Raw genomic sequence first — 17,285 nt, forward strand, 5'->3', positions numbered from 1 at the left:
CGGACGCCCCGGCCCGCCCTAGGCGGGCATCAGACTGGGGCGCCGGGACTGATCCCCACGCCTCCCCCTCCCCGGAAACGGGCCTGGGAGAAAAGACCGTCCCTGGCGAGCCGGTTTATCTCCGCACATCCTCGTTTTTAAAGGCTTTACTGTTTCCAAAGTGAGAATGATTTGACTCTACCCACCCTGTCCCTGTCCTTTATAAGTAGCACCCCACCCCTCATCGACAGGTAATTAACATTTCCCTCCACGCCTGAGGATGCTCTTAAACGTGGGGCTAGACAGACTGCCACCCCATTGGCAGAAGTGCGTGCGAGAGGCGGGCGGGTGGGCGGGGACGGCGCGGGGCGGGGCTGGTCAGGCGCGTCCGGCCCGGTGGCTCACGGGCCCCGGCGGGCCTTTGAGCAGACAAAGGACCGGGGGCCGGTGTGTGCAGTCGGTGGGTCGCCGAGTGGGGGCGGGGAGGGTGATGTAGGAGGGCGATGCCGTAAGGGGAGGGTCGTAGGGCAGGGGTGCCCCCGGGTCCGGTTGCGGCCCCCAGGATGAGCCCGCAGTATTTTCCTTATATGATTGGGCCCTGTGGCTGGCGGCGCTGCCTGCCCTGAGCCTGAAAGGATTATGAGACCGAGTCTGGCGAAGTGGGGCCAGAGACCGGGGGCGGGGAGATGAGAGGAGGAGCAGCGGGTTAGGCTAGAGATGGGGGACGCTTAGGGAGGCCTCTTCCGCTGTCACTGTGAGCCCTGGTCGATGATGACGAGACCACTGCGCAATCTGAGTTCTGGAAACCAGGTGATGGAGTGTGTTCTGAGAACAGACTGAGACCGGGCGAGCAGGAGGCGACCGGAGCAGAGATGGGGGAGATCCGCATCGCTGGGGCTGGAGGAGAGCCAGGCTGCTCAGGGCTGGGTTCCCGGCGGTGGGAGGCTTTGAGGTTTTCTGGGAGCCATCAGAGAATGCGGGTCCCGGAACCTCGCTTTTCAAACGCCTTGGTGGACCTCTCTCGCGTTGTGTTTATTTTCTGATTCCATTATTTTTTATTATGAAAACTTTTGAACAGAAAGTGGTAACATTTTTTCAAGGAACATCCATATACTCATCACCTGTATTCTACAACTGTTAACACTTTTCCATATTTGCTCTATCACATCCGCCTATCTGTTCTATTAAACCATGTTATTTTTTTAATGCAGATCTTAGTACAATTCACCCACATGTTAGAGGTCAATATTTATTTAGTTTTTTTAAGGAAAAATCCCGATGCAATCAATTGTACGAATCTTAAGTTGGATGAGTTTTGCAAATGCATACTTTTAAAAATTGTATTTGATCGATTATGCTATTGCAATTGTCTTGATTTTTTCCCCCTTTGCCCCCCTCCACCCAGCAGCCCCCACTCCCTCAGGCAGTCCCCCACACCATTGTTTCTGTCCATGGGTCATGCATATAAATGTTTTGGCTACTCCATTTCCTATACTGTACTTTACATCCCTATAGCTATTCTGTAACTACCTGTTTGTAATTCTTAATCCCCTCACGTCTCCACCCATTCCCTACATCCCAATCCCATCTTGGAACCATCAAAATGCTCTCCATATCCTTGATTCTGTCTCCATATCCTTGATTCTGTCTCCATTCTTATGTGCTTAGTTTTTTTTTTTTTTTTTTAAGACTCAGTTGATAGATATGCATTTATTGCCATTTTATTGTTAATAGTTTTGATCTTGTTCTTAAATAAGTCCTATTATATTTCATATAATAATGGTTTGGTGATGATGAACTCCTTTAGGGTTTTTTTCTAGGAAACTACGTGCACTTCTATTCTAAATGATAGCTTTGCTGGGTAGAGCAGTAGTGGCTGTAGGTCCCTGCTTTTCATGACTTTGAATATTTCTTGCCAGTTCCTTCTGGCCTGCAGAGTTTCTTTAGAGAAATCAGCTGACAGTCTTAGTTAGGGGAGTTGCCGTGTAGGTAACTGCTTTTCTCCTGCTATTTTTAAGATCTCTTTTTATCTTTAACCTTTGCCATTTTAATATGATGTGTCTTGGAGTGGGACTCTGTGCTTCCTGATTTGCATGACTCCTTCACCAGATTAAGAAATTTTTCTTTCAGACCTGGCTGGTATAGCTCAGTGGATTGAGTGCTGGCCTGCGAAACAGACAATTGGGGTTCGATTCCCAGTCAAGGGCACATGCCTGGGTTGCAGGCCGGTTCCCTGCAGGCCAGTTCCCAGAAGGGGACGCATGAAAAGCAACCATACATTGATGTTTCTCCTCCTCTCTCCTTCCCTTCCCCTCTAAAGATAAATAAAAATCTTAAAAAATTTATTAAAAATTTTTTTCTTTCATTATTTTTTTCGAATAGTTTTCCAATTTCTTACCCTTCTCCTTCTGGCACCCCTATGATATGAATGTTAGACTGTTTGAAGTTGTCCCAGAGGCTGCTTATACTATTGATGTCATTTTAAAATAATATTTTTTCTTGTTGCTCTGATTGGTTGTTTTTTGCTTCTTGATGTTCCAAATCATTGATTTGATTCTTGGCTTCATCCACTACTGTTTCTTATTTCAGTTGGTGTATCCTTTGTTTCTGCCTGGATCTTTTTTATGCTGTTGAGGTTCTCAGCAGGTTCCTGGAACATTCTTATAACTGTCACAGTACAGGGACGGGGGTGGGGGGGGCGATAGAACTATTACTGAAAGGATCCCCACTAGGTTCGCTTGTCCATTGCCAGAAGAAAGATGTCTCTCAATGACAGATTTGTGAAAAGGAAAGGAAATGTTTATTTAAAGCTATACAGACTTAAAGTGGTGACCGAATGTCTTCATTAAAATATCAAAGTCCTTTAGGATACCTACAGATACACACAGTTCTTCCTTTTCCCTCTGCCCTGATTTGGGGTACCGTATCTCAGGAAAAGTAGATTCAGGCTCCCAGCACTCTCAACTGTGTTGTCGGCCAGGATTAAGCCAAGTGGTTCTCCTTTGCAAAGCTGCGTGGTTCTCCCTTTGCCAAAACTACATGGTGATTCTCTCACGTGGCTGTGGGGGTCCCCACTCTGGCCAAAGCCGAGTGGTTCTGTCCACCAAGCTGGGAGGGTCTGTACTCTGACAAAACTGCGTAGTTCTCCCCTTAATGGCTGCCTCGTCTGGGTTTAAATCCCCGAGCCAGTCTTCCTCTGCATCCCCATTTTCAACTCCTCCCACAATCGGCTACACCTGCCAGCACTCCCATATCCTTCCAGCTATACTGGGCTGCCATAGTGGATCTGGGCAGGCGAGGCCCCATGGCATGGAGCCAGTCATCTCCAAGCTGTCACGCTGGCACTGTAATCAGGGGAAATTGCCTTCTAGTTACATCTTGGGTGGAAGTCACTTTCATCCCTCTGGCTCAATGCATGGCCACAGCTATTTAACATATCTATGAAACCAGTTAGAGGTTATAGATATGTTAAATGGCCATGCCAGCAGTTAGCTGCAAAGCTGTTGCTGTACAAAACAGCTCTGTATGTTCCTGTTCCATGCGTCCCTTCCCCCAACTCACACCTGTGGGCGGGGAAGGGGTGAGGACATCTTACATATCTTTCTAATATTTCCTGGACACTTTGAACCCCATTCCAAATCCCTATTTGCCGCCCCCCTCTTGGCTGCACCCTGTTATGTAACCAGTGTTTTGAATTCTACATCTGATAGATTGCTTATCTCCATTTCTTTTAGCTCTTTTTCTGGAGTTTTAATCTGTTTTTTCATTTGGGCCACATTTCTTTATCTCCTCATTTTGGCAGCCTCCCTGTGTTTGTTTCTGTGTATTAGGTAGAGCTGCTTTGACTTTGTCTTGGTCGTGTGGGCTGATATAGTAGGTGTGCTATAGGGTCCAGTGGCACAGCCTCCCCTACCACCCAAGCTGGGTCATCGAGGTGGGCCCTTTGTGTGGGCTGAGTACACTCTGTTGTTGTAGTTGAGCCTTGGTTGCTGTTGGCAGATCAATGGGAGGGATTTACCCAGGCCAGTCAGCTGCAAGGATTGGCTGTGACCACTGACCACCAGCCTCTACACCCCTGGAGGATCAGCTGTGCAGGGGCAGGGTGGTGTGGTCTATAGCTGCCCACTGGGCACACTGGCTCTGGAGTTTCCCAGGTAGTGTAGGTCATGGCCAGCCCCTACCTATGTTCTGCCTGGGGCCACCCTACCTGAATTGTAAAGCAATCTGAGATGGCTGCTACTTGTGCTGGGCTTAGAGATTCCCAGGCAAAGTCAAGCTGTGAATTCTAGGCTGGCTGCTGCTGGTGCCAGGTCTGGGGCTCACTGAGGCCAGCTGTTGCTTATTTGAGAGGATTTAGGAGGTTGTGCTGTATGAGCCAAGACCAGCCATTCACATGGAAAAGAGGCTTGCTGCCTTTGTGGCCCCATGTGGGGAGGGTTCAGAAAAGGGACAATGGCCTCTGCCCACCTGTATGTCAGACTCTTTAGTTTCTCCCAGGACGCTACTGGTGCCTTTCAAACTGCTGCCCCCCCCCCCCCCCATGCTGGAGCACAAAGAGTGTGAGTTTGAGTAGGTGAGTCTGTATGTACTTTCTTTAAGAAGAACTGTTTGGGGCCCCAGAAGTTTCCACCGACTCAGTCCCCACTGGTTTTTGCAGCCAGAAGTTGTGGTTGTGGGGACTTATCTTCCTGTCCTCCTATACTGCCATCGTCTTGAATCTTCTCTTTACATGTTGCTTTATGAAGGAGAACAGTCTTTTCCTCCTGTGTCATTGGTCAGAATGAAGTTGCATGGCCACGCCACAGCAGCAGAAGTGGCTGGGGAAACACATGTCCGGCCTTTTCAGCTTCTGTCTTAGAAAGTGGGCTCTGCCAAGGAGGGTAGAAGCTGGAAAAGACTGTTATGTAAGTGGCCATCAGTGTCAGACACAAAGGCCTTCGTGAGTAATTGCACAGTAGGGTTTCGTACAGCCTGCTTCCCTCACGCTGCGTGTTGCCACCTTTAAATTGCTGTGATGTGTTTGGACGTTCATGATTGAGAATTTGGAGCTCTGGCCTTTGGGCAACGCCTGCCAATCGAGTTCAGGTTTAGCAGTGCCTTCTCATTGGATGCACAGTATTGTCTGTGCCTTTGCTCAGATTCGTTACTGAATTCAGTGTGAATACTTATTAAAAATGAATGTAAACTAGAGAAGTTAAAAATGCTGCCGGTGGGTGTAGTGCCTGGCCCACAGGAGGTGATCAATCAATGTTCGTGGCATTGAACAATGGCTACTTATAATAAAATTGAAACCACAGTGGAAGCCATTAGGTGAGTCAAAATCAACCCATCTTTTCCTCAGGCTGACACCCAGCGAGCTTCAGTTAGTCAACTGTGTTTTGTAATGAAGAAAATAAAATCCAGAGAACGTGCAGCGGTAGGCAAAAGTAGGTTTACAGTTGTGCGAGGAGGAAACAGAGTTTGTTCTGGCATTAACTCTGTAATTATTGTATTATTTTCCATGTGAACAAGTATAGACCTACTTCTGCTGCATCCTGTATGTGAAGCGAATTATGCCTAAACGTGAGATACAGTGGTGGAGGGAATAACATCTTTATTTTTCCAAATTGGACACCACTCTTTAATCTTACGCTTGTTTAAAGTCCTAACAGCCTGGCAACAGCAAGCACAACAGCCTGCCAGGGGCAAGGACAGCTGCAGCCGGGACAGCCTGTTCCCCTGGCTCGGAACAGTCCAAGCACAGTTACCACCAGAAACAGAACCAGCTGGCAGTGTCTATGGCTGTAGAGAATGGGGCTCCTATGGTGAGCTATTGTTACTGTTTTTGCTTTTTCCTCCATTTTTTAAAGATTTTATTTACTTTTAGAGAGAGAGGGAGGGAGGGAGGGAGGAAGAGAAACACCAGTCGGTTGCTTCTGGTGGGTGTGCCCTGTCCAGGGGCTGAACCTGGCGACCAGGCCTGTGGGTGCCCCAGACTGGAATAAACCCGCGGCCTCGTTCCAACTGGGCACAAGGGTCAGGGTTTATTTTATTTTTTATTAGAAACTCTTTATTTTTTAAATCCAATTATAGTTTACATCCAATATAATTTTGCATCAGTTTCAGGTGTACAGCATAGTGGTTAGGCAGTCATTACTTTACCCAGTGGTGTTCCCTGTATTTCAAGTACCACCTGGTACCATACCCACTTATTACAATATTGAGTGTGTTCTCCGTGCTGTACTTTACATCCCCGTGACTAAAATTATTTTCTAAAATATGTAGTCCTTTTCATGTTTATGTAACCAGGAATATCCTGTACAAAATGACATATGTATCAAAATTAGTTATTTTATAATTTTTTTGGTCTAGACATGGACCCTCATGAGATCTAAAGTTGTTCTACTCTTAGAAATTGAGCTTTCAGCATTTTTAGAACCCCTTTATTATCATTTCTTTCTGTACTTATTTTTTGGGGGGAGGGGGAAAGAGGAGTAGCATTAGCATAAGACTGGAAATCAATGACTGTGTTATAAATCTGCAAATTATAGCGCTAAGATTTCATTTGGACCCTGGCTGGTGTGGCTGTTGGAGCATCATTCTGTAAACAAGAAGGTCATAGTTCAATTCCTAGTCAGGGCACACGACTGGGTTGTAGGTTTGGTCCCTGGACGGGGCTCGTATGAAAGGCACTCGTCAAGGTTTTTCTCTCTCTGCCTTCCTCCCTTCCCCTCTCTCTGAGATCAATAAGCATGTCCTCGGGTGAGGATTAACAAAAAAACTGCTAAAAATAAAAAAATACCCAAAAAGAACATTTCATTAGAATTTCAGCAATGTCTAGTAGGCTCAGCCTATCTCCCACATTTTCTGGATAATTTTCCTAATGCTTAAACCTCCCATAACATTCAAAATTAATGGCAGCTTCATCAGCAATGGCTTTACAAGTTTCAGTAATGGAAACAGGAAAATTGGTGAAGTCAGTAGGAGCTAGGGCAGTTTTTTAAAAATAAATGTATCAATTTGAATCAGATGAGTTTGCTAATCTTGAGTAGTTTGGAAAGTCATGTATGTGTTTACTGTTAATCTAACCACTTTGTGATAACTTCAGTTTTTGTTAATTAAATGGTAATTGTTAGCTTGGGTATGGTTTTGTCTTTACAACAAACTCCTACTCTTTGGAAAGCTCATGTTGCCAGACAAGCACATTAGAAATGAAAGGTAACCCACTGGTTTCCCAAACGTCCTCATTTTAAATTTACCCTAAGTTTTGTTGTGTTCCCAGTAGCTTAAGACATTGTCACAAACTTAGGTATGTTTTTGTGCTTTTCTCCCCTGCCTGTTTGAAAGTAAATTGTAGTGTCTGTAGTTTTACTGAGGCTTTAAATTTCATTTAGTAATATAACCTTAGGGAAACCTATCTCCTTGTTCTAAGTTTACTCTATAAAATGCTAACACTGATTAGAAAAGAAACATTGCATGGATGCCCCTCAGCCAAACACTTCTGGGAACACACATGTGTTTGCACAAGTTCCGACACCAGAGATCCAACACCACACGTACACCTTCGGGAAGTGAGGAGCGTCTCAGTGAGAAGGTGTTAGGAGTTGGCGGTTTGATTGGGTGATTTGGGGAGAGTCCAGAGAAGCAGGGGTTTGCTCTGGATGGAGTGCCGTTTGGAAGTAGGAACAGCCTTTGGTTGGGTATATGAGTATGAGCCTCTCCAGAGGGAGGGCAGACTGGAGCTACACTCCAGCTGCAACTAGTGAAGAAGCTGCAGTCACTCATATGCCCTGGGCGAGAGGTGTTTGGTACCCTGTGGTTTGTTACAGTTGTTGCAGGAAAATGAAGCAACCAGACACCGAGGGTTTCTGGAGTACGAGGTTTTATTAACGTGCACGGGCTCGGAGGAGTCAATTTCCAAATTCTGAGCCCTGAACAAAGGATTCTTGGGGTTTTTATAGTTTACAGGGTCTTCTTGTCTACGTAGCAAAGCGGGATACAGAAGCGGAATGCGGAAGTTAGTTCTAGCTATGGGGCAGAAGCAGAGTACAAAGGCTAACTAAATTTGAAGGTCAGTTTTTAACCGCAGGGGTGTTAATCTCAGTCCTAGCTAATGCACTGTTGTTTACTTATCCTAGACAGCCCCATCCTTCTCCCTAGGGCGCTTGGGGCCTGGGAAAATAAAGGTTAAACAGAGGTTCTTCAAAGTTTCCCATATCACAGTGATCTGGTTTTCGTGCTCAGGCAGAACTAGAAGGTGGCCTTGTGTTGTCTCATCACGGTCACAGAGGGACCTGGGCTGATGTTGGTTTGGAAGGCTGTGTGTAAGAGGACACCACAACCCAGCTGCCAGCACCACACCAGCTCCCACCGCCACCCAGGCCTAGCTCTGTGTCAGGTCCCCGCTGTCCGTCAGGCTGCCGTGTTCTTTGTCAGCTCTTTCCAGATAAATGTATTTGGTATGAAATTTGACTTCTTGCAGGCATAGTTCTATGGTTGAGGTCTTTTTTTTTTTCCAATTACAGTTGACACACAATATGTTAGTTTCGGGTGTACAACCCAGTGATTAGACATTTGTATAACTTATGATCACCCCAGTAAATCTGGTAACCCCCGGACACCATACGTAGTTAATATCGACTATAGTCCCTATGCTGTACTTTATGTCCTAATCTGTAACTCCAATTTCTACTTCTTTTTTTTTAAAGATTTTTATCCATTTATTTTCAGAGAGAGAGAGGAAAGGAGGGGAAAAAGAGAGGGGGACAAACATCTGTCAGTCGCCTCTTGCACACCGCTATCTTGGTCCTGGCCCGCAGACAGCCAAGCCACACCAGCCAGCGCCAATTTGTATTTCTTTTTTTTTTTAAATTTATTTTTTTATTGATTATGCCATTACAGTTGTTCTATTCCCCCTTCATTCCCCTCCACCCTACCCCCCTGTCCCCACCATTACCCCCCCCTTTAGTTTATGACCATGTGTCTCAAGTTCTTTAGATTCTATATTTCCCATACTATTCTTGCCCCCCCCTTCTATTTTCTATCTACTGTCTATGCTACTTATTTTCTGTACCTTCTCCCCCTTCTCCTCCTCCCACTCCCCTGTTGCTAACCCTCCTTGAGATCTTCATTTCTATGTTTCCACTCCTGATCTAGCTGTCCTTTTAGTTTGCTTTTGTTTTAGGTGTGGTTGTTAATAACTGTGAGCTTGTTGTCCATTCACTGTTCATGTTTCTTTAACTTCTTTTTCTTAGATAAGTCCCTTTAACATTTCATATAATAAGGGCTTGGTGATGATGAACTCCTTGAATTTGATCTTTTCTGAGAAGCACTTTATCTGTCCTTCTATTCTAAATGAAAACTTTTCTGGATAGAGCAGTCTTGGTTATAGGTCTTTGGATTTCATGACTTGGAATACCTCTTTCCAGCCCCTTTTTGCCTGTAAGGTCTCTTTTGAGAAATCCGCTGACAGTCTGATGGGGACTCCTTTGTAGGTGACTGTCCCCTTAGCTCTTGCTGCTTCTAGGATTCTCTCCTTCATTTTAATCTTGGCTAATGTAATGATGATGTGCCTTGGTGTGTTCCTTCTTGGGTCCAACTTCTTTGGGACTCTCTGAGCTTCCTGGATTTCCTGGAAGTGTATTTCCTTTGCCAGCTTGGGGAAATTCTCCTTTATTATTTGTTCAAATAAGTTTTCCACTGGTGGCTGTTCCTTTCCCCCTTCTGGTACCCCTATAATTCGGATGTTGAAGCGTTTAAAGATGTCCTGGAGGTTCCTAAGCCTCTCCTCATTTCTTTGAATTCTTGGTTCTTCACTTTTTTCTGTCTGGCCATTATTTGCTTTCTTCTGGTCCACTCCATTGATTTGAGTCCCAGTTTCCTTTTCATTGCTATTGGTTTCCTGTGCAATTCCATTCATTTCAATTAGTTTCGCCTTCATATGTTTGTCTAATTTGTGGCTATGATCAACCAGTTCTGTGAGGATCCTGATCACCAGTGTTTTAAACTGTGTGTCTGAGAGTTTTGCTATTTCTTCATTGCTTAGATTTATAGGCTCTGGGGCTTTGAGATCTTCTTGCGCCATTTTTGGTCCGTTCTCGCCCCTTAAGTATGAGTAGCGGACCCTAGGACTCTCAGGTCGCTGGGTTGTGACGCTATATGTGGGGGTGTGGTCAAAGCGGGGAAATGGCGACCTCCTCTGCAGTTTCGCACCGCTGGGTGAGGAGCAGAGCCTCAGGTGGTTCACCAGGGCGGGGCCACTCAGGTCGCTGGGTTATGACGCTGTATGTGGAGGCGGGGTCAGAGTGGGGAAATGGCGGCACCCTCTGCTGCCGCTCGCTGTGGGCTGTGGGGCCTGCTCAGTCCCGTAATCTCACCGCCCACTCCCTCGCTTGTCTATCTGCGCATGAAAGCGCGACCACAGTCAACCCGCAGCCCTGCTCCCTCGCTGTTTCCCAGCGGTCGCTCGCTGAGTTGCTTACTAGGTCCAACCCTGCGCCTGGGTTCCGCGCGCCCGAGTCCGTCTGACAGAGTTTTTCTGTTCAGCCCTGCTCCAACAGATGCTGGTTTCGCCCCTCTTACCGGTCAGGCTGAAGAATTTGTTGTTATCAGACTTCCAAAAATTTCAATTTTCCATGTTCTGGCTGTGTTTTCTGTTGCTAATATTGAGTTGTCTCTAAACTTGGTTGTGAGAGAAAGCACGGCTTCTCCACCTATGCCTCCATCTTGGCGGAAGTCTCCCAATTTGTATTTCTTAATCTCTTCACCTTTTTTACTCATCCTCCCGACCCTCTTCTTCCATCTGGCAACTGTCAGAATGTTCTCTGTATCTTTGAGTCTGTATCTGGTCTGCTTGTTTTCTTATTTTGTTTTCTAGATTCTGCATACTGTGGCATCCACCAATGCGAGCAACAAATGGTCGGAAACTTTCAGGAGTTTAAGATGGAACTTTATTGGCCAAAGTTTTACCTGCGCAGGGGCGAACTCTCAAGGTGTCCGGAGACACAGTGCCAAGATGGCTGCAAATGAGAGTCGCGCCTGGCGCTTACAGCCTGGGGTTTTTATGGGGGTGAGCAAGCAAGCAAATACAGAAGCAGATGTAGCTGTTAGCAATTGGCTATCTCGAGAGAACACACATGGCTATGCTGTCTGCTTGCAACAATGGATACTTTTCTGCAAAGACAAGGTCATGCAAAGACAAGGTCATGCACAGGCGGTTTATCTTGTTCAGCACTCTTTGTACTTTCTGTGCTATCTTCCTTGCTGAGTCAGTCTGGAGCCTGCCTCGGGTTCCTCTTGGCTACTTTTATCTAATTCTGGGCCTAACATTAACATTCCCCCCTTCTCTTGGTTATGAATCAAACCGTTGATTTGGTCTCATTTCCGGGTAGCATGGTATATGGCTGGGACAGGACCATTAGCTTGACTACTTCCACCCATTCTCTGATGAAGGCGAGGATCTTGTTGAGTATTATGGGTCCAATAGTTAATAATAATAGTATTAATAGTGGCCCAGCTATGGCTGAGAGTAGGGTGGTCAGCCAGGGGGAGGTTCTGAACATTGAGGAACACCAGCTGGAGTCATTGTCTGCTTGTTCTCTTTCTTTTAACCTTTTCATTAGTACTTTAATATTTTCTCTTATTACTCCTGAGTGGTTGGCATAAAAACAGCATTCTTCTCCTAGTGCTGCACAAAGTCCCCCTTGTTGGAGGGATAATAGGTCGAGCCCTCTTCTGTTCTGCAGGGCTACTTCTGCTAAGGAATCTACCTGGTGCTCTAGGTAGATTACTTGATCCTGGAGGAGTGATATGTCCCTGGAGAAGGTCTGGGATAATTGTCTTAATTTACTTTCTCCATGGATAAAAGCTCCTGCCCCTACTGCAGTGGATCCTATTATCCCCATGGTAGCTATAATAGGGATTAATAAGGGGGCCCTCTTGATCCTTCTAGGTGGGTCTAGCAAGAAGTCTGGATTCCCTCCGTACAGATATACTTGGGGTATAATATATGCACTGACACATAGCTCAGGGGAAGTTGGGAGTATACACTTGAAAATCCCTCTGGTGCATATAAACCAAAGTCCCTCTGGGGCCCTTATGACTAAGGGCTGGCTACTACCGTTGGCTGGTATTTCCTTCTGATTTAAGCAGTAGTCACTATAACTAGAGTTGAGCAAATTGAAATTAGGTAATAAGTAGCATGTACCTTTCCCATAGAACTCTGCCAGGGAAAGGGGGCTATCAGATAAGCAGTTTTGTACTTCCTGCCGGGTGGAGTCCAGATCTTGTAGCCTGGAACAGAGGTTTTGGCTCCCAGCCCTACATAGAAGGGTGGTCTTGGACTTAAACATAACCAACAGGATTCTGTAATGTTGGGCTGGGTGTAATTAATAAACGGGAAGATCTTATCTAATAGTTCTAAGGTGGGTACACCCTGGATGTGAGGTCTCTCATGTAGGTGATCTGGAGCAGGGAGGAGTACCTTATGTTTTGTTTCTTCCTGGTCTTCAGGCTCTTCAGGCTGGGTTGAACCAGGGATCGCTGGTCTATCTGATTGCGGAGGCTGAGAGGCCCTTGGAGCCTGTGTTGCTGTGGGCCCCTGGAAGGTTTAGGTGGCTTGGGTGGTAACCCCTCCCCGTTCCTCCTTAATAATGGCCCCTTCCCTGTTGGTAACTTTCTGACTGTAAAAAAGGTTCCCGGGTCAGTGCCTGATAGGTACAATCTAAGTCCCCAGGTTCTCCCTTTGAGCCATTCAGGGTCGCTGGGGTTTAATACTGTAAAGATGGTGGGGTTGCAGTTATTTATGGCACAGTCTTTGTTCCACCCTTGGCCGGGGTCTTTCCCTATCCTTGTAATATTTAGATGTTTTTCTTTTACTCCTCCAGGAGTCCAGTGCCCCTTCAAGACAATAGTTTCACATCCCCAGCTCCTACAGTAGTAGTCATCACCCCCTCCCCGCCCCCCCGCAGGTTTGTGTCCACCTCCGGGGAGGTTCTGGGCAGCCATATGCCCCTGAATAATATAAGTTCTGGTTCTTTTGAGAGGTGTCACAACCGATCCATCCTAGGGAATAGGCCGAGGGCAGGTCGTCCCCTAGAGGGTCTTTGCTGTCACCACTATGTCTATATCCCAGGGGGTTGTTGCATATCTCGTCTCCAAATAATTTGGAGAAATCAGTCTTGAGGGTGATGGTGGGCACGTTGGGCAAGGTGTAGTTGGATGCAATGACTGTCCCATCTGTAGTTCTAATTAGTACCCACTCTTGCATACCAGCGCTGGCTCTTGCGAGTAGGTAAAATAGGAGTCCTATTCTGGGGAGAAAGTGAGCCTTAATGGGTTGTTGGGATTCCTGGTGACTCTCCATCGTCTTGGCTCACTGTCTTGGGGCACAGCGGGCTTCACGTGGGAAAGGTGAATCCAATAGGGTTTTTCTGCTACTCGTACGGCCGTCGGGGTGCTTAACAGCACCTGGAAGGGTCCAATCCACCGTGGCTCTAGATTACCTCGTCTGTGGTTGAGGATGTATATCCACTGTCCAGGGTCTGGTGGGTCTGGTAACCAGGACTGAGGTGCGCGGTTCTGCAAAGCTTGGGTCCTGAGGTCACACACTTCTCTCCTGATCTTCTGCAAAGCCTGTAAGGACTTTAGGAAATTATGGTTAGAGATTTCAATCTCCTCCCGTGCCAAGCGGGGAATAATGGGCACAGGTTGTCCAAAGAGGATTTCATAGGGCGTCCATTTGTTAAGGTAAGGGGTGCATCGTGCCCTAAGCAAGGCAAAAGGGAGCAGCTCAACCCAGTTCTCGCTGGTTTCTTCTTTTAATTTTATTATTGTTTCCTTTAAAGTCCTATTCATCCTTTCTACTTGTCCTGAACTCTGAGGTCTATAAATGCAATGTAATTTCCAATTAATTCCTAACCTTTGAGCTAATTCCTGGGATATCTTGGAGACAAATGCAGGTCCATTATCTGATCCTACTGCTAAAGGAAGGCCATACCTGCGTATGATTTCCCTCAACAAAACCTTACATACGGTGGATGCAGTCTCCCCCTTCGTGGGGAAGGCCTCCACCCACCCCGAGTAGGTATCTACTAGGACCAATGGGCATTTGTATCCTAGCTTCCCAGGAGTCATCTCAGTAAAATCAATCTCCCATAGCTCTCCAGGGGCTTTTCCCCTGTATCTTACAAAGGTGGGTAATTTCTTGTTCTGGGCATTTACCTTAGCACAGGCGCTGCACCTGGAGACTATAGAGTGGATAATGTCCCGGACTTGGGGTCCTGAGTAGTATTTCTTGATGAGTTGCTCCAATTTGTTCTTCCCTAGATGGGTGGAAGTATATAGGTCCTGGACTATTCCTCTACCCCCTGGGGTAAATATAGCCTAGAATCTGGCAGTTCTATCCATCCCTGGGGGTTCTTCTGTCCTCCTCGTTTCTTTCCTCCTCCTTCTTCTTCTGGGAGGTAGCTAGGGTCTGCTGGCAGGGTCGGGGGCGCCACAAGGGGAAGTAAGTGTGGTTGCTTCGTGGTTGCTTCTTCGTGGCTGCCTCCTTGGCAGTCGAGTCAGTGAGGTGGTTCCCCCTTATGACCGGGGACTCTCCCTTCTGGTGCCCCTTGCAGTGAATCATTGCAACCTTGGAGGGGAGCCAGATGGCGTCGAGGAGGGCCAAGATTTCATTTCTGTTTTTGATGTCTTTTCCCCCTGCTGTCAGGAGGCCTCTTTCTTTATAGATGTCACCATGGATGTGGGCTGTTGCAAAGGCATAGCGGCTGTCTGTGTAAATGTTGGCTGCTTTCCCTTCAGCTATTTGTAGGGCCTTCGTTAACCCTATGAGTTCTGCTTTCTGTGCAGAGGTCCCTGGGGGCAACGTCTCTTGCCATAATACTTTATCTTCAGTGGTTACCGCTACTCCAGCATATCGCTGCCCATCCTTGATAAAACTGCTCCCATCTGTAAATAGGGTTAGGTCCACCTTCTCATATGCCTGGTCCTTGAGATCTGGGCGGGAGCCAGTAACTGTTTCTAATATCTGGCTGCAGCTGTGAATTAGGGTTGAGTCTGGTATGGGCAGCAAGGTGGCAGGGTTGAGGGCTGTGGTTTTGAGGAACTGCACAGCGGGAGGGTTCAATAACTGGGCCTGGTATTGAGTCAGGCGAGCGTTGGTCAGCCACCTGTCAGGTGGTGCTCGGAGCACTTGCTCTATATAGTGCTCCCCTATGACCTGGATGTCTTGTCCTAGGGTTAGTTTGCTGGCTTCTTTGACTAATACTGAGGTGGCTGCGAGAGCTCGCAAGCATGTCGGCCAGCCTGAGGCCACTGGGTCAAGTTTCTTGGAGAGGTAGGCGACAGGTCTTTTCCACGGCCCTAACTCTTGGTGAGTACCCCAAGTGCTACCCCCTTCTTCTCTGCTACAAATAACTGGAAGGGCTTGCTCAAATCTGGCAATGCGAGAGCAGGGGCAGCTACAAGGGCTTCCTTGAGGGCCTGGAAAGCCTGTCTCTCCTTGTCTGTCCATATGAACTGGTCTTCCTTCCCCTTCGTGACCTCGTGGAGTGGTCTGGCAAGCTCTGCAAATCCTAGGATCCATAGTCTGCAGTACCCCACTGCCCCAAGGAACTCCCGTACTTGCCTTTTGGTTGTCGGCTCTGGTATTTGTAGGACCGCCTGAATGCGTTGGCTGGTTAATGCTCTCTGGCCCCCCTGCAGAGTGTACCCCAGGTAGCTCACAGTTTGTGTCACAATCTGGGCCTTCTTTGCAGACACTCTGTATCCCTTCTGCTCTAGGTCTTGGAGCAGATCTATGGTGGCAGCCTTGCAGTCCTTGGCCCCTTCTGCTGCGACCAGGAGGTCATCTACATACTGGAGCAGGGTCACCGCTGGATGGGTTACTCGGTAGGCCTGTAAATCTTTGCTTAATGCTTTGTTAAAAATGGTGGGGGAATTCTTGAACCCTTGTGGTAGCCTTGTCCATATATATTGCTCTACTAGTCCATTTTCTGGATCATTCCATTCAAAGGCAAATATTTCTTGACTTTGTGGGGCTAAGGGTATGCAGAAAAAGGCGTCCTTTAGGTCTAACACCATGTAGTAGGTGTAAGTAGGAGGTAAGGAGCTGAGTAGGGTGTACGGGTTTGGCACCGTTGGGTGTATAGTCTCTACCCTGAGGTTTACCTCTCGCAAGTCCTGAATTAGTTGATAGTCCCGGGTTCCCGGCTTCTGAACGGGCAAAAGGGGGGTGTTCCAGGCCGACTGGCAGTTCTGCAAACTGCCGGCCTTGAGTAGACGTTGCAGGTGTCGCGCAATCCCCTGTCGTGCCCGCGCTGGCGCTGGGTATTGTCTGATCCTAACGGGTTGCCGTACTGAGGAGTTGCACTAGGACAGGAGGCTGGTGTGTGGCTAGCCCGGGGGGGGGGGGGGGTTAGTTTCTGCCCAGACCCCAGGCACTAGCACCTGTAAGTCTTCTGGCACCCCGAGGCCTGCTCCCTCCTTCTCTGGGGCTGCAGCTAGGAGGTATTCCTCAGACAAGGGGACAGTCACCTCTAGGCTCACCCTAGTGTCTTCCTGGTCACTCAGGGCACCTCCTTCCGGCTTAAAGGTAATAGTGGCCTGAAACTTCTGCAGCAAGTCCCTTCCCAATAGTGGGTATGGGCAGTCTGGGATTACGAGGAACGAATGGGTGATGGTTCCTTTCCCTAGGTCAGTGATCCTGGCGGTGGCCCATGGGTAAGCTTCCGCCTTTCCTGTTGCCCGACTATTTTGGTGGTGGCCTTCTGAATTTGTCCCTGCGGCTGCTTTAAAACGGAGAAGGCGGCTCCCATGTCGACTAGGAAATCTATAGGCTTTCCTTCAACATTCAAGGTGACCATGGGCTCTTGGGAGCCAACAGAGATGGAGCCCTGGCCCCGTCAGTCGAGAGTCTGGAGCAAGGCCTCCGGGCCTTGCTGCTGCCGCCTTTGATTGGCAGCTTTCAGTTTTGGGCAGTCCTGCTTCCAGTGTCCTTTCTCTTTGCAAAACGCACACTGATCTTTGTCCGGTGGGCGCTCCCGCCCCCTCCACTGCCCCCCTTTTCCTTTGGCTGGGGGCTCCTGCACAGCAATCAAGATCTGTGCTACCTCCTTCGCTCGCCCTACCTTTGGGTCATCTCTATTAACATACACCTTCTGAGCAATTTCCAGGAGCTTGCTCCTATTCTCTCCCTCAAAACCCTCTATCTTCTGTAACTTTTTCCTTATATCCGAGGCTGCCTGCGTCACAAATGCTATGTTGACGAGCCTCCTATTCTCTTCTGCCTCAGGATCTAGCGGGGTGTAAACCCTGTACGCTTCCAT

At 47.7% G+C, this 17,285-nt stretch overlaps 1 protein-coding gene and 2 non-coding genes across 3 annotated transcripts; 2 read left to right on the forward strand and 1 right to left on the reverse strand.

Annotated features, from left to right (window-relative positions):
* Nucleotides 1–514: 514 nt before the first annotated feature.
* On the forward strand, nucleotides 515–659 carry LOC119063688 (small Cajal body-specific RNA 17). Its single transcript, XR_005085230.2, has one exon. It is a non-coding gene; the product is annotated as a small Cajal body-specific RNA 17 (non-coding RNA).
* An 82-nt stretch (nucleotides 660–741) lies between these two features.
* LOC119063687 (small Cajal body-specific RNA 18) lies at nucleotides 742–824 on the forward strand. The gene has a single exon (XR_005085229.1). It is a non-coding gene; the product is annotated as a small Cajal body-specific RNA 18 (non-coding RNA).
* A 12,733-nt stretch (nucleotides 825–13,557) lies between these two features.
* On the reverse strand, nucleotides 13,558–17,285 carry LOC128627269 (uncharacterized). The gene is made up of 5 exons (XM_053664319.1): nucleotides 17,088–17,285; nucleotides 16,117–16,173; nucleotides 15,671–15,816; nucleotides 14,179–15,395; nucleotides 13,558–13,599 (listed from the first exon to the last, which is right to left on the reverse strand). Exons 1-4 carry the CDS (start codon nucleotides 17,283–17,285, stop codon nucleotides 14,357–14,359), a joined length of 1,440 nt encoding a protein of 479 aa, XP_053520294.1. The 3' UTR covers nucleotides 13,558–13,599; nucleotides 14,179–14,356.

This window comes from Artibeus jamaicensis, unplaced genomic scaffold (genome assembly GCF_021234435.1).
Source record: "Artibeus jamaicensis isolate MK-2021 breed Jamaican fruit bat unplaced genomic scaffold, CSHL_Jam_final contig_354, whole genome shotgun sequence".
Lineage (NCBI taxonomy): Eukaryota > Metazoa > Chordata > Mammalia > Chiroptera > Phyllostomidae > Artibeus > Artibeus jamaicensis.

Coding starts and splice junctions, on each gene's coding strand:
- LOC128627269 (XM_053664319.1), bottom strand. CDS start 17,285: ATGGAAGCGTACAGGGTTTACACCCCGCTAGATCCTGAGGCAGAAGAG. Junction 16,174..17,087: donor TTAATAGAGATGACCCAAAG/GTAGGGCGAGCG, acceptor TTGCCCGTTCAG/AAGCCGGGAACCCGGGACTA. Junction 15,396..15,670: donor CAAACTGTGAGCTACCTGGG/GTACACTCTGCA, acceptor TCGCATTGCCAG/ATTTGAGCAAGCCCTTCCAG.